The 16,548-nt window shown below is 33.0% G+C and overlaps 1 protein-coding gene across 1 annotated transcript; it reads right to left on the bottom strand.

The window, feature by feature from the left end:
• Positions 1 to 4,744: 4,744 nt before the first annotated feature.
• Positions 4,745 to 16,248, bottom strand: LOC113522195 (dentin sialophosphoprotein-like). Its single transcript, XM_052892427.1, has 15 exons — positions 16,118 to 16,248; positions 15,083 to 15,346; positions 14,307 to 14,331; positions 13,640 to 13,711; positions 12,819 to 12,863; positions 12,415 to 12,459; positions 11,869 to 11,889; positions 11,038 to 11,088; positions 10,094 to 10,273; positions 9,421 to 9,474; positions 8,949 to 8,993; positions 8,399 to 8,443; positions 7,776 to 7,796; positions 6,678 to 6,725; positions 4,745 to 5,683 (listed from the first exon to the last, which is right to left on the bottom strand). The coding sequence occupies exons 1-15, from the start codon at positions 16,148 to 16,150 to the stop codon at positions 4,917 to 4,919; spliced, it is 1,716 nt and encodes a 571-aa protein (XP_052748387.1). The 5' UTR covers positions 16,151 to 16,248; the 3' UTR covers positions 4,745 to 4,916.
• Positions 16,249 to 16,548: the final 300 nt, after the last annotated feature.

Raw genomic sequence — 16,548 nt, 5'->3', positions numbered from 1 at the left:
ATAAATAAATAGATATTCAAGAAGAATTGATATTAAAGCCCTTAATAAGACCAATAGAAACCAAAGCAATCATTTTTAGATTTCAGATGAGCCGTCAGCTTGTTTGCCATTCTAAATTGTATAAAAAAAAATAGATAGAGTAGTTATTTTAGTATATATATGTGTGCTACAACGCGATATTAAAAGTTTCTAACATGTGTATATAAGCTCTGTAATATATTGAATAAAATAACAGTAAAAAATCGATTCGGGTACAGTTCAATCGTGTATTAATTTATTGAAACCTAAATCAAAACGAACCTATACTATTGGATGTGAATAAAGGTTTATCATCCATTAAAAAAACCTTTTTTGTAAACAACTCCTACTTACGGTCTGTTTGTCGTTTCCGACAATTGTTTCGACTGCACCCGAAAGTCTTCTTCAGGGGGCGTAAGGCTCCTGTTATACATATATAATAATAATAATAATAAACTCTTTATTGCGCACAGTAGAGATGTATACAAGGAGTATTTATACAGAATGTGCATATACAAAAGGCTATATATATATATATATATATATATATATATATATATATACAGACTTGGTTAAAATTAATATTTTAAAGAGAGAAATAATTTAATCAAAGAAGCATCCGACTCACGCAGTAGCGCACAAAACAAGAAAAAAAAAAAAACAATAGTATAACAATAACAAGTACAAAATTGTGCGGTAAATTACTTTTCCTTTTAAAATTTCACGGTACTTATTGGACACTAGGGTGATCGTATGGCGCCGGCATATTCCCGTGTGCTCTCGGGAATATGCCGGCGCCATAATCGGCGATTAAATTGTCCAGGGAAGGGAAGCAGCTCGTAAAATATCACCGAAGCCTAACTGCGGTGGCCAATCTACCCGCCAAGCGTGGCAACTACTGGCAAAACCCGCGTAGAGGGAGGCTTATGTTCTTTTTGTTTGTATTTTGGTAGCGTACAAAATGTAATCTTATTGAAGTGGATATATTATACACAATTTCAGAACTTACAGTAAACATATTTCTAATTGCAGTAAAAATATATAAATATCAAATTTATAAAACGTCGTATGAAATAAATTTATTTAAATAAATGAAAATTATTTAAATACTTATATTTTAAACGCCTAGAGAAAAGAAACGGTTCTAATTGTCATAAAATTTTATTTGCTACATGATTTTTACGTCCTACTTCATATGCGTAGATTTTAAAAGTCGAAAATTTAATTAAAGGGACTTAAAGGGCTTACCAGAGGGAGACTTTGTACAAAAGTCGTTTGCTCGGGTACCTCTGTCCCATTCGTGTTTCAACCGTGAAGCAGTTGTGTTTGTATGGCTGTGTTTCGGTTTGAAGGGTGGGATATGGCAGTGAATTTACAGGGTACAGAGGTATAACATCTGAGTCCTCAGAAATGGCAACGCATGGGGGGTATCATGGGCGAAACAGTATACTCTGTTTATTCATGGCACTGCTCAAGTCTATAGGTTTTACGTACAATGGCCCAAATGAGAGGCTAATCGCGGAAAATAGAGTCTTTTTCACATTCACAAGTCTATAGGCGACGGTTACCACTTTCCACAAGATGGCCGTCAGCTTGTTTGCCATTCTAAAGAAAAATAAATAAACGTTAAAATACACGTTCAGTATTTGTTTACTATCTCCTACCAAATTTTATGATTCTCCATTGTTCTCTTGTCACATTATTTTAAAATGTTGTCAATACTTATATTAGAATAGTGTGCAGAGCTAACTACAATAACAAGAAATCTTTACATTTTGTATGTAGTTGTATTATAATTCGCCGTGTGGTTCCGGCATAGAATGGGCCACCCTTTCCTTTCCCGTGGATGTCGTAAGAGGCGACTAAGGGAACTTAATGGTCGAAAGATTAGCAGCAGCGTCTCTCTTAAAAGCTCACCAAAGCCTAACTGCGGTTGCCAAACTGCCTGCTGACTACTGGCAAAACCCCCCTTAATGGGGGAGGCCTACATTTAACAGTGAATAGTTAAAGGCTGATATGATGAGATGATGATGATTGTAATAGCTAATCACATGACAGAAATAAAAAAATAGTAGATTACTGCAGCGGCCGGCAACTGAGGCATTGATGGACGAACGTGCAAATGTGAGCCGAGGTGTAGCCGAGGCACACATACGTGAGTCCATCAATGCCTAGTTGTGGCCAAGGCTTGTATAGTACTTTTCTCAAATAATGCGCGGAAATCAAAAACACAATTTTACTTTTTAAGTTCAATGACGAATAACGAACAATAATAATTTTTCACGCGCCATAATTTTCCTTTGTTTTTTTTTCAGTAAACAGCTTTCTATTTGCATGCCAGTTCGAAATTTAAATAAAACCTTTTATTAGTTACCTCCTTGGTAGCCATGTTTCTAAGTAAAAGGTCATTCTATTTTTAAATTACAGGACAGACATGAGTTTACATAGTAATTTATCTGGCCATAAAACATAACAGATATGGATTTTCATACAACTTTTGCCGGCCGCTGCCCGCATGTATCTGGCCAGTACGGCAATTTTGATTTATCTTGAAGAAGATTGTCAAAGTAATGCTCAAATTTCCAAGCATGTTTGAGAAAAGTATTTTATGGGTATTGTCTAGAAAAGAGATAAGGTAGTAAAATTACCTGGTACCAAAGTATGATACAATAGCTCCTTAAGAACAGTCACCGCATAACCTGTATTGCAGTCTGACAGACGAGCTGACGGCCCATCTGATGAAGAATGGTAACCATTACCATCGGTGATCAACAGTACAGGCACCACAGCGTGGAATCTGTGAATTAATAATTATTTATTTATTTAAACTGTAATTCAAAAGGCTACCGGTTAAACCGTCTTTCAAAAAAAAACGTTCACGCTCACTTTTTTACTTTACCCGAGCAGTAAGTACTTTATATTGTTCTCAATTTCTTGTATAATATAGTATATGTTATATATGTGTTTTTATATATATTCATTGGTTTATATATGTAATTTTAGTATGTATGTATATCAATAATTACTAGTACCGCATTCGAGTATTCTGACACTTCCCTATGGTTGACTGGGAGAGAATGCTTTTAGCATTAAGTCCGCCATGTACACATATATGTACTAATGAATAAAGAAATAAATAATACACATTAAAAATGAATTGACGGTCTCTAACAGTCAACCATCTTGCAGAAAAACAAAAAAAAAGTAAGAAAAAATAAGTAATACTTAATACATATATTTATACACTATAGACATAAAATTAGACTAATATAAACATAGTATGTAAATGAATGAATGAATGAATGAATGAGTATGTTTTATTTGCATTATACAATATAAGGAATAAGCAAGACAATTTACAAACACAACGATACAATTGTGTAAGTACAGTAAGGCGGTCTTATTGCTGGGAGCAATAAGTAATGGAGTAAAATAAATAAACATATAATATTTACATAAAATAAATACACACATAAATAAATACATAAAATATTAATATAACAAACAATTAAATGTAATATAAGAGCAAATAAAACAATCTATAACTCGAATAGAATAACCAGCAAGGTTAAGTTCAAAGAAAAAATAAGAAAAAAGCAAATAGATCGGCCTTTTTAAGAAATAGGAGCGCAAGTTATGTCTTAAATTAAAAGCTAGTTTGCTTAACTTAGATCTTAAAATAAGCGGGAGTGCGTTAAATATAGATATACATATATTAATCTCATAGTTATTTGCAAACATCGTTACTTCCGTTTTCAAAAATAAAACTATCTTTGGACTTATTTACAAGCAGTTTTAAATCATTATTTTTTATGAATCCACTGCAGGGTTCAGAAAGTTATTATCTGTTCTGAAAAGAGCCCGCAAGAAACTCAACAGTTGCTCTTTTAAATCTCTGTCAACATTATATGTATTTATTTAAATGTACTATGTATAAAATTAAATCAAGTAAGTTAATTGTACATAGCTATTTCAACTTTTTCAATTAAACTGGCCACAAAGATTCGGCTGTGATGTTTTTTCCCTGTCATTCTCTCTACTTCGATCTCTCGCCTTTTAAATTGTTTAGTACATAGTTAATATTTTTCTACTTATTGCTTGTACTATTTCTACTGTAAATACCTTCTTCATTATATGTACATATACAAAATTAATTACTTCGATAATTATCTCGAACAACTGCAACAGTACAAACTTATAGTTTTAAGAATCATTCCTCCATTTTTTGAACATTATAATTTTTATCATAACCAGTTCATTCCTAAGAACTAAACTATTTAGCCTCCATACCTACTACAACAATGACTCTGTCTATACTCATATCTGTTAACTCATATCTTATCTCTGGTGATTTCAATACTAGATATATAAATACCTAACCGTATTGACAATAATTTATATTAATTATATTCATCGTTTAACTGTCCAATGTTAAACATAAATCTCCCACTTAAGGAGTTCTGCCAGTGATTACCACGCTTGGCAGACAGACTGGCAACCGCAGTTAGGCTATAGAGATGTTTTAAGAGGGACGCTATTGCCCATCCCTCGAACTCCCTTAGTCGCCTCTTACGACACCCACAGAAAGGAAGGGGTGGCCTATTCTATGCCGGGACCACACGGCGAACTCTATATTGCTATATGTTAGTATTTGAAATCTAAAACCAATTATAACTACACAGTTCCTAAAATTATAAAAACACCATGGGCAATTAAAAGAAAGATAGAAGATAAAATACAATCAACATTTATTAATACAATTTTGAAAAATAATTCGAAACAATAGATTGATTTGAAATCATTAATTTCATGAAATTAATTAAATTACAATTATCATTTTACGAAAGGCGTTTCATTATTCATTACATGATGATCCGTAACTAGTAAGTCCGGCATAATTAACACCCTTCTACCTTCAAACCGTCGCTGGAACTTCCGAATTCGTTATTAAACTCTGCATTTTTAGCGCTGCTGGCGCCGAAACTGTTAGAGCTGGCACTTCTGTCGGCACTGCTTCTAGAGCTGGCACTTCTGTCGGCACTGCTACTAGAGCTGGCACTATCGTCTGAACTGCTACTAGATTTGGAACTCTTGGAGCTGCTACTATAGTTGGAACTTTTCTTGGAACTACTACTATAGCCGGAACTTCTATTGGAACTGTCACTATAGTCGGCACTATTGCTGGAACTGCGATCAGAGCTGGCACTTCTGCCCGAACTGCTACTGGAGTTGAAATCGCTTGAGTCACTTAAATCGCTGCTGGCACTTCTAGCGCTGTTACTTGCACTAGCACTTCTTGCGTTGCTAGAGCTATCGCTTAAGCTAGAATCAAGGGAACTCCTGTTGATGTCACTACTAGCTCCGTCAAATGAGCTAGAACGGCCTACGCTGTCTGAAAGGCTGTTCGAATCGCTCCTAGAACCACTGTAGGAACTGCCGTTCAAGCCTGAATCGCTGATGCTTGATGATTTACTGCTAGAACTGCTCGATCTGTCTACACCACTGCCAAATCCATCATTAATGGTGTCAATGCCTAAATTATTGTGAGAGTCGCTGATGGAACTGCTACTACTGTTTGAGTCAGCCAATCTCAAAGCGCCATTGAAGTTGAAGCGTCCGCATCCGGATATTCTCTTCTTTATATCCGATCCCAATGAACTCAGGTCTGGAAGAAGAATAGAAAATTGTATTAACATTTGCTGTAACTATTTAGATATTTGTGTTGACAGCGATAAAAATGAGCGTTTAACTTCGGGTATCAAATTTTAAACGACTGTATGAAGAAAGAGAGTTTTTTTTTAATGGAATTAATAATGGAATAGCTAACCTTGCTTACCTGGTGGTAAGTAATAACTGTCACCTATATGAACAGCCGTGTGGTCCTCGCAAAGAATGGGCCACTTCTTTCTTTCCAGTGGCTATCATAAGGGGCAACTGAGGTAATTTAATTTTCGAAAGATGAAAAGCTGCGTCCGTCTTAAAACATCATCAAAGCCTAACTGCGGTTGCCAACCCATCTGCCAAATGTGGCAACTGCTAGCAAAACCTTCCTTTATGGGGTAGGCCTATATTTGTCAGTTTACGGTTAACAGCTGATATGAAATGATGTGAACAGCTCCATGGGTATCACAGAATATACTCTGGCAATGCATTCATCAGACTTTTCGATGATCGCTGATGATGATGTTAGACTTTCTTTTTATTTTATATATAATATTTTTAAGAGTAGACTTAAAGTGCATCTTCTATCTCTATGAACATATATTTATTTATCTATATATGTATATGTGTGTGTATGTATGTGTTATTATATGCATAGATGTAGGTATATATTTATGTATATGTATATGTGTATTTATACGATTAAATATAATGTAATTAATTTAATTTTGACTAGTTTGTTTGTAAATTGTCACAATATTGTACACCGCTCTACCCGCTGACATTGATGCTCCTTACCACTTTGGGTGTTGCTGGAAGAGAACTCTATTAGAGTTAAGCACGCCTTTATACATTTGATTACCTATGTCATATTCTTATAAATGGTGTGTACAATAAATAAATAAATAAATAGATGATTATTTAGATATTTAGATGACATCGATGATGAATTTATATTTGTTTTGTAAAATTTATAACAAAATACTCATAAAACTTACCAGAGTATCCACGGGTCTTGAAACTTCTTTCAGCGTAAGCAATCATGGCTGAAAGAGAGAATAGAATATTATTTTTTATGTATCATATTATGATTAACATATGTAGGTCTGTACAGTTACTTTTTATTTCATTATATACTAGCGACCCGCCCCGGCTTCGCACGGGTGCACATTACATCACATCACATTGAAAACCTCTGAAATTATCAGTGTTTCTCTACTATATTATGCATGTATTATACATATAAACCTTCCTCTTGAATCACTCTATCTATTGAAAAAAAACCACTTCAAAATCCGTTGCATAGTTTTAAAGATTTAAGCATACATATGGACGGACAGACAGCGACAGCGATTTTGTTTTATACTATGTAGTGATTCAATTTTAACTAGGTATTATTGAGTTTGTATCTTTAACTGTATGGTTTTTTGCCTTTAAACATTTTATAGTTTTCTTTCAGCTTCTCAAAGGTTTTAAGAGATCCCTTTATGGGATAAGTCCGCCATTTTATAATATATTAAATCCTTTAATATGTCCAATGTAAATTATGTACAATAAATATTTTACAATACAATACAATTAATGATATTATATTTTTTATAATTCTACAATTGATTTTCACATAGTTAAGGTTTTTTTGAAATACAGGCAACAAACGAGCATACGGCTCACCTGATAATACTTATCATTCACTTAACTATCGTTGTGTAACTAGTTACAATTAATTTTAACTGTTACATTAACTGATACAAAATATTTTACTTGACTGTAAGCGTATGTTGTTTTATGTAGGCTTACAAACGATTTGTTATTTACTTTTTTAGTTTTTTTGAAAATTGACTGCATTCATAAATGAATGTCGTGCTAATTTAATAAGTGAATTTACTGGATACAGAGGAATAACACCTGAGTCCTCAGGAATGGCAACGCATGGGGGGTATCATGGGCGGAACAGTATACTCTGTTATGTCCATGTTACTGCTCGTGTCTATAGGCGACGGTTACCACTTTCCATCAGGTGGGCCGTCAGCTTGTTTGCCATTGTAAGTTGCATAAAAAAAAATTATAAATAAAAAATAAATAATTAAACTACTTACAATCCACAAGATCATCGCCAACTGCAAAAAGAATGATACGATTAGCAATTCGAATGATAAAAATCTATTTAGCGTTATGAATGGGCCACCCCTTCCTTGCATGTAAGTGTCTTAAGAGAATAAGGGAACACAATGGTAGAGGGATGGGCAGCGTCCCTCTTAAAATATCACTAAAGCCTAACTGCGGTTGCCAACCCGTCTGCCAAGCGTGGCAACTACTGGCAAAACCCCCTCTTTATGGGGGAGGCCTATATCCAGCAGTAACACATCACTTGTAATTTACTGTTTTTTTCTTTACAAAGATTTACTTATGTAATAAATATTTAACATTAAGTCCGTTTTCTTTCTTTCCATTTAACAGTTTCCTCTTGTCGGTGCAACTAATTCATGCATCTTCTTCCAGCCAGCTCTATCCCAGGCCATATCCTTGACCTTCCTATACGACATGACACCTAGTGTTTTCTTTGTCTGTCCCATGTAGTTTTTTCTCAGTCTTTCCCATTCTCTTTTGCCTGCTATTTTACCTTCTACTATGCTCTTAAATAAATCCGTCTATTGAACTATTGTTATAATAACTGTAATTTGAGAGGTAAGAAGTAATAAATTAAAATTCCAATACTTACGTCCGTCATAATAACTGTTACCAAGCAAACCCATGATGCTGGAAACTGGAAAGAAATGGAAAAAAGAAATATAAGTCACTTTGAACAAGATAACGTCGAGTTAAAAATCCCAGAAAGATAGTTCCCTAGTTGGCAATTTGATTACAGTTATTTTGTTTTATATATTTAAAAATATAAATAAATAATATTCTTAACATTAGTAAGAAAACCAATCACCAGAGGGAGACTTTGTACAAAAGTCGTTTGCTTGAATACCACTGTCCTATTCGTGTTTCCACCGTGAAGCAGTTGTGTTTGCATGGCTGTGCTTCGGTTTGAAGGGTGGGATATGGCAATGAATTTACAGGATACAGAGGAATAACACCATAGTCCTCAGTAATGGTAACGCATGGGAGTATCAAGAGCGAAACAGTACACTCTGTTATGCCCATGGTACTGCTCATGTCTATAGGCGATGGTTACCACTTTCCATCAAGTGTGCCGTCAGCTTAATTGCATTTCTAAGTAGTATAAAAAAAATTAAGAATTATAGAGGAGGAACACCGCTCACCCTTGGAGTATGCTGAGACCATGTCATCGCGGCTCCATCTGTTATCTGAAATAATTAGTGTAAATTAACATACAATTATATAATTCAATTGACAGTTGAGTTATTTATATATATATACAACTGTTATTTTATGTTTATTATATTTATACTTTTATATATCTATACTCAATTATTATATAACTGTTGATAATATAATTTATTATTTATCGTATTATTTTCGTATCATATATGTTATGCTTTATATATAAAACCTAAAGACACTTTCTCCTTTCGACTTCTCAAAGTTGACTGGAACAAATCCCTTTAAGGGATAAGTCCACCTGTGTACATTTTTGTTATAATCTCTAATATTTATATTAAAAGTGAATGTATAAAATTATTTAAAAAATAAATAAATAAATTTATAAACAAATATTTTATTCTAATAAATAAATATAAAAGAGAACAATAATATAAAATGCCAAGTACTTACTATCAAAGAGTCCGCCCAATTCGGTCATCAATTCCACCATGACTTTGTTGGCGCCTAAAACAGAAATTAAATTAAATACCTCGATATTTTCCATTTGTATATTTTTTGTGTTTAATAAATAAATAAATTTCTTTCAGTATAAATTAAATTACATTGAAAACCATTACACAGTGTAAATATTTTCATTATCTTCTTTGTAATAATTTTACAATAATTACAAATAATTTGCTTTACTAAATTATTCGTAATTATTATAATTATTATACAGCCAATTCTGTGTATATCTTTAACTGGTGTGTATATACTACTATGTTTATATTAAATGCTGTATTCTAATAAATTATATGTAACAATTGCCGTTGTACCAATAAACAAATTATTGGATGAAATAATTTATTAAAGTTAAAACTGAAATTATTATAATTTTAATTATATTTATTTTAATTTACATTAATTTAAATCATATCCAATTTAAATTAATTTAAATTTAATTTATAAAATGAAATTAAATTTATTTTAAGAAATTTAGATTTATTTAAATTTAACTTAAAATGGCTGAGAGTCAGCCACAAGTTTGTCGACCGCACTCAGCCACAAGTATTATTAGATTTTATTAGAATTAATAGATTGATCACTCATAACTGTAACGATGGTGAAGAAGAGACAAACTCACCTGTTAGAGAGCCGACACCTTTTCCATTCGTATACTTTCCGACAAGACTGTCAATTTGTGCACGGACTTTCAGAAGGTCGTAGAACTTGAGCACGGCTTCGGCGTTGGCGTAGCCACCAGTGTAACTGGACCAGCCCCATTTTGATCCGTAATTGTTATTACAAACAGCTGGAGTCAGATCTGCGTGGAGTGGAACGGGAAAATAAAAAAAAAACTGTAAGTAACTCTTTAAAAAATTTTACGTATGTTATTAAGTTAATAGAAGGAGAGTGTATAAGAATTGTCTGCTTGGATACCTCTGTCCTACTTGTATTTCTGCTGTGAAGCAGCTATCAGCTTGCATGACATTGTTTCGGTTCGAAGGGTCAAATATGGCTGTGAAAATAAAGGGTACGGAGTAGGGATGCGTAATATTAGATATAGTAACATCTATATATTATAATTATAATATCTATATATGGGTCAAATAACGAATATATTATATATCGATAGTCCAATGTATAATTTTTTTTTATGGGTGAAAATGGTGGTAACCCCGCCTGCGCTAACGGGATACGTTGGCGGAGCACCAGTGAAGGGTGATAGATGAAAATGAAAACAGGAATTATTATTATTCATCAGGAATTAACCATGATAGTCTCCAGGGGGAAGCGCGAGGAGGTCGACCTGGTTAGGTATATTGCTAGCAATAGGATTCTCAGTCTCCATTACTAACAATCCCTTTCCCCCCATTGTATAAATATATTGTAACTGCCTGAATGCAATTGGCAAACCTTTATTTTAGGTACTTTGTTTAGGATAGGAGTCAGTAGATGCAAATGGCTTGGGTCTATTCCTTATAGAGGTCTATAGGACGGGCCTATGTTTCGCAGTGAACAGTGGAGTAGCTAATAAGATAGTGATGATGATGATGATGATTTTAGGTGCTAATAAAATATTTTTACCTGTCCTCTTATCGACGACGCAGTTGACAATCCTAGCAATAGCCATGATGCCTGTAAAAGGAAGACAAAAAATAAATTAAATACATCGTGAGGAATAATTCTTTATTTTAAATTTAATTTATAGTTATAAATAATAGTATTTTCCACTTATTATAACAAAAAAAAAAAGAAAAAGATAAATAATGGATCATGATTAATTTTAAATTGTAAAACTGAGTTATTTAATTATCCACTTATGCGAGAAACATTTGTACCACTAAATGTATTAAAAGAATTATATAGTTCCAAGCTAAGTGTATACTATGGGTCATCATCGCATCCTATTTTGTAGGATAGGCAAAAGAACGAAGATGATACAGCTTAATCTGATGTTCTAGAATCAATACTTTTTTCTGAGCAAAAAAAAAAACAGCCAGTCTTATACAAACACACATACTGACGAATATATGTTTATATAATGCCAGGAATCGATCCCATGGCCATAGAAAAGTAAAGAAATGTGTAAGACTGCTACACCATCGATATTGTCAAATATATATAATAATTTTAGTAATTATCTTATGGCTTTTGGCCACAACAAAATATCAGTGTTTTGCTCTTTTGAGGGCAAAGCAATAAACTGAGTTGTGACCATTTTGTGTTATTGTGGCACACGCAGGAAGTGAAAAATTTTTACTTATTTAATGCATTTTGTTTTTTTTTTTATTTTTGTGTTTGTGTTTTATGTCTGTTGTTTGTGTGCTGCAAGTAATGCAAATAAATTATCTATCTATCTATCTAATTATATCCCTAAAAGACTAATAGTAAAAAAAAAAGAAAATATATACTCACTGTTGCCAAATAGTGATCCAACTGAAATTAGAAAAAAAATTAAAATTAATATTGTAAATTTATCATTATAAGTAATAAAATTAAGTAAAGTAAACGACTTAATTGGTTGATTTTCCAAAAAAAAAATTGGGTCATTTTGATAAAAGCAAAAAAAATAAAATAAAATTCAAAGTGCCAAAGATTTAACACTAATATCATGCTACGGTAACATTAAAAAAAAACAGTCGAATTGAGAATTGTCACCTTCTTGGAAGTCAGTTCAATATTCAAATCGTGAACAGGTTGAATTTGCTCATAATAAACTTCTCCTTCTCTTCTTCTCCTTCTGTCGTTTTCGTTTTATATTTATTTTTTTTTTGTGGAAAAAATTAGAAGTTTTCCCCGATAACAATAAAAACCACTTTTTCCATAATTTGAAAAGTACATGAGTTTTTTTCTAATAAAATCAATACGTGTTCAAACTTCCACCAAATGTCACCAATCACAACCACCAACATTACCAATTATGTATTTCTGAAAAAAATAAAAAAAAAAATATATACTCACGGCCAGGAATTTGAACATCAATGATGCCTCTTGCAGCACGAGCCACTAGAAAAGAAAAAAATGATTGTAACAAACGTTGCGGTCAAGCCAAATGAAAACCTAATCTCCCGTTAGATACGTTTTCGTCACCGCACGCACGAGAAAGAAGAAGACGTCGGATATTACTGTCTTGTTCTATCTCATGTATGTCTTAGCGAAAACGTGTCTACTGACAGATTCATCTACCATTTGTATAAAGAATATAACAATTTAATTTTTTTTTTAACAAACTAATTGTTATCGGTTTTTCTTATCACTAGTGAATTATCTGATATTTAAATTATATATTAAATGTATAAGTCTTATTATTTAGAAATAAATTCATTAAATTAAAATAATAAATAAACAAACATAGCATAACTTACTCCTGAGCATGACGTCGATGGAGTCATCGAAGCTACCGGCGTATTCTGAAAAACAAAGTTATTATTAAACGTCCGTCATACTCGAGAACGGGTGCTACTTGCGGGAAATGACAAACTCTGGTCACTACGACTGATTGTTACTTAGCTCTAATTAAATATTTGTTTCATATCTAATTTTTATATATGATATAACCTGCAAATTTCATTTTTTACATAAATATACAATTATAAAACACTCCAATATCAAAGTTCAATATTTTTTTTATAAATAAAAAGTTATAAGACACTCAGCCAAACATCATCATCATTGCTTCATAAATAAATAAATAAAATAAAAATATTTTTTATTCAAATAAACTTAATTAGAAGCATTGCTTTTATATAATGAAATTTATTTAATTAATTTATTGGCTATGTGGTCCCGGCATAGAATAGGCCAGCCCTTCCTTTCTCGTGGGTGTAGTAAAAGTCGACTAAGCGACGGCGAGGGATTGGCAGCAGCATCCCTCTTAAAACATCTCTAAAGCCTGACTGCGGTTGCCAATATAATCTGTATCATTCTTTGAAGGGAACATTAAACTGCTTTCATTCATTTATTCATTCATTCATTCATTCATTCATTCATTCATTCACATTTAAATAGTCTTTATTTATGAATATTTTCTAATAAATATCTATTGTTTCTATTCTATTCTTCAAAGTTGTCGTAAAAAAATTTGTTCAAACAATATAAAGGATTTTAAGAGTAGGTTGGATTAAAGATCGTATATGCAGGAGAGTCCGCGGGGCGCAATTAGTATAAAAATAAAAAATATGCTTACTCAGACTAGAGATGCCAGACAAAATGGAGCTTGCATCGCCGGCATTGTTGGTCACTCCCTTAGCGAAGAAACCTGGAAATTAATGAAAAAAAAAAGAAATTAATCAATTGTAAATTGTCATTAATCAGCTGATCAGAATCATTCTGTATGCATAGTGAAATATTCTTTTATTATTTTTTATTTAATATTCTTTTTTCAATGATATTTTCTACTAGGCAAATTGAATATTTTTCCCCAAAGTAATATGGGTCCAAAAGTGACAAAATATTTTGAGTTCTACTAATTTAACGCGACGTGTTAATATGGACGGCTAAATCTTTTGTTATTTTTCACCCCATGTTTTTATTGCTCCTAGCACTTCAGTAATATTCTTTATAGTACATATATTGTTAAATTAACCCTAGTACTTTATATATGTATGATCTATATCAATAGATATTAATAAAGATATCAGCGACTCGACCATAGAGAATCATATGATATCCAATAGACAAATAAAACAAACAATAAATTGATCGAATCTTTCATGTTTTTACTAAGTCCATTTATAGAGTGACTCTGTGATAATAGCAACAGAATTTGGTTCCTTTATCTTTTCAATAACAAATATTGAAATATTCATAAAATCTAAATGATAATAGTATTATAATTTTAAACAGTGTCTTACCGAAAGGTTCAAATATGTTGTCGCCCTGAAAGCAAATAAAAATTTAATATTGTAATATTTAACATAAACTTTCTAAATATTTCTTCGCCATTTATCAATCATTCACACAAACTTTTCACATACAACTACATTTTTTTTAATGTCAGCCCTTTTAGTAGCACATTAAACATGGGTTAAGAAATGACAAAAATAAATCTCGAGTTCCCTGATATTGAATGATATTAAAACTGTGTTTCACAAAAAGGAACAATTATTTTGATTTCAAAACTAAACTACTGGACCGATTTTGATAAAATTTCTATAGGACCAATCTGTAATTATATGCTGCATGATGAAAAATGAATCTTCTAAATCGATTTACAACTAACTGAGTTATAAGGTAACAAACATAAAAAAATATAAGCAAATTATGAATGGGAAAGAGAGTAAGAGGTGTTGTAGATTTTTTGCCTACTAGACAATTTCATGTAACCAGAAAAATACAAAATAATAGTTTTTTTTTTTCAATTATTGTAGCTTGATATGAAAAACAAGCTGACGGTCCACTTGACAGAAAATGTTAAACGTCAAATTCGAACACAAAAAAATACTTTGGATATTTCAGAATACATTACGAAGCTCATAACATTGTCTATGCGTCGCCATTCCTGAGGACTATGGTGTTATGCCTCCGTGCCCTGTAATTTCACTGCCATATCCCATCCTTCGAATTGAAACACATCAAAGCAAGCACAACTGTACTTCTCCCTCTATTTCTTAACTTCTATGAACTTTACCTCTCGGTATTTGTAGTCGTCATCGAGGAAGCTGCTTTCGCCAGATTTGAAGCTAGATTTGAAACCCGTTCTTGCATGGCCGTCGTGTCGGCACCATCCGGACCACCATGGCTTTCCTACTATTTTAGCGTTTACCCCTCCTCCTAATCCTCCTCCAAGTGCTCCTCCCAATCCTCCTCCAATTGCTCCTTCTAATCCTCCTCCTATTTCTCCTCCTAATCCTCCACCCAATAGGGCGGTGGGGGATGGGGTAACGACTACCACCTGTACAAAGATAAACCATCAGTATTTTCCTGACCTTAATTTAATTATTTTTAGGGAAAGGAATTGTTAATAATGGGTACTAATTAAAATTTAGTGACGTAAAACCATCGCGGTTTCACTCTGCCAGGGTATACTGTCAGGAAAGGCGGAGTTCCATTATCACCGTTTAAAAAATCCTGTATTCAAGGGGAAAAGATTTTTTTATTGGATGATAATAGAATAGGTAACCCCACCCGTGCTATCGGTATACACTGGCGAAGCACCAGTGAGGGATGACATGTGAGGATGAAGCAGATCAGTTAGCCCATTGTGCCGAATTTAATATCAATCACGATGATTTTCAGGGGGAACCGCGAGGATGCCGACCTGATCTAATCCCCATTACTAACAATCCTTTCTCCCTCCCAAAGGGAGAGGGGGAAGAAAGGATTGTTAAAAGAATGTTTACAACTTATACCCTATGAGTTTAATATTCACGCAATTCCCTCTAGAAACCATCTTGGCTAATTTTTCGTGAATTCGTCACGATGTACCAACTGCCTTGATTACATTCTGACCTATCACATGTGAGTAGTGATGCTGCTAACTTCGAATCGAGGACCCCTTTCTTCGGAAATAGCTTAAAAAAAATTTTACTCACCACAAATGAATATGTAGTCGATAAGAGAGTTAATTTGGAATTACCAAAAATATGAGGTTACTCGTTAGCACTGAATTAAGAACTTATTTTAAGAAGTTGGTTTAGTATTAATACAATTAAAACATACTCACCAGAGCGGCCAACACGATCAGCTTCAGGGACATTTTTTGGGATAACTAACGAATATTGTTCTTTCTGCCCATATTTATATGAAATCTGTTGTTTACGTTTACCTCGAATTTGCGTTAACACATGTATTTATTTAATTACTGAAAAATATAATATTTACATGTTAATTGGTTCAAACAGTTGGTTTTGTGCGATGCGCTCAAATGCGGATTTATTGTTTACAATTACTCACTACTGTGATTAACAGTAAGCTGGACAGAGACACTTGTCGACTGCTACCGTTGTGGTAAAGGTAATTCTCGACTTGCACACATTTCAGCCGAGCATATTTGATTCCAATCCTATGGGTGTCGTAAGAGGTGATAAGGAAATTTAATAGTAAATGAAAAGAGATGGGTAGCAGTGACCCTCTTAAAATATCAGTAAAAACCTA

This window comes from Galleria mellonella, unplaced genomic scaffold (genome assembly GCF_026898425.1).
Source record: "Galleria mellonella isolate WM207_F2 unplaced genomic scaffold, CSIRO_AGI_GalMel_v1 utg158, whole genome shotgun sequence".
NCBI lineage: Eukaryota > Metazoa > Arthropoda > Insecta > Lepidoptera > Pyralidae > Galleria > Galleria mellonella.
Note: the sequence above shows the minus strand (reverse complement) of the source record. Positions and strands in the feature narration are given on the sequence as shown.

Excerpts from the sequence above, each read along its gene's own strand:
- LOC113522195 (XM_052892427.1), bottom strand. The coding sequence starts at position 16,150 with ATGTCCCTGAAGCTGATCGTGTTGGCCGCTCTG. Across the intron at positions 11,890-12,414 it reads TGATGTTCAAATTCCTGGCC|TTGGATCACTATTTGGCAAC; the intron begins GTGAGTATATAT and ends TTCTAATTTCAG. Across the intron at positions 9,475-10,093 it reads AGGTGTCGGCTCTCTAACAG|GCGCCAACAAAGTCATGGTG; the intron begins GTGAGTTTGTCT and ends TTTCTGTTTTAG.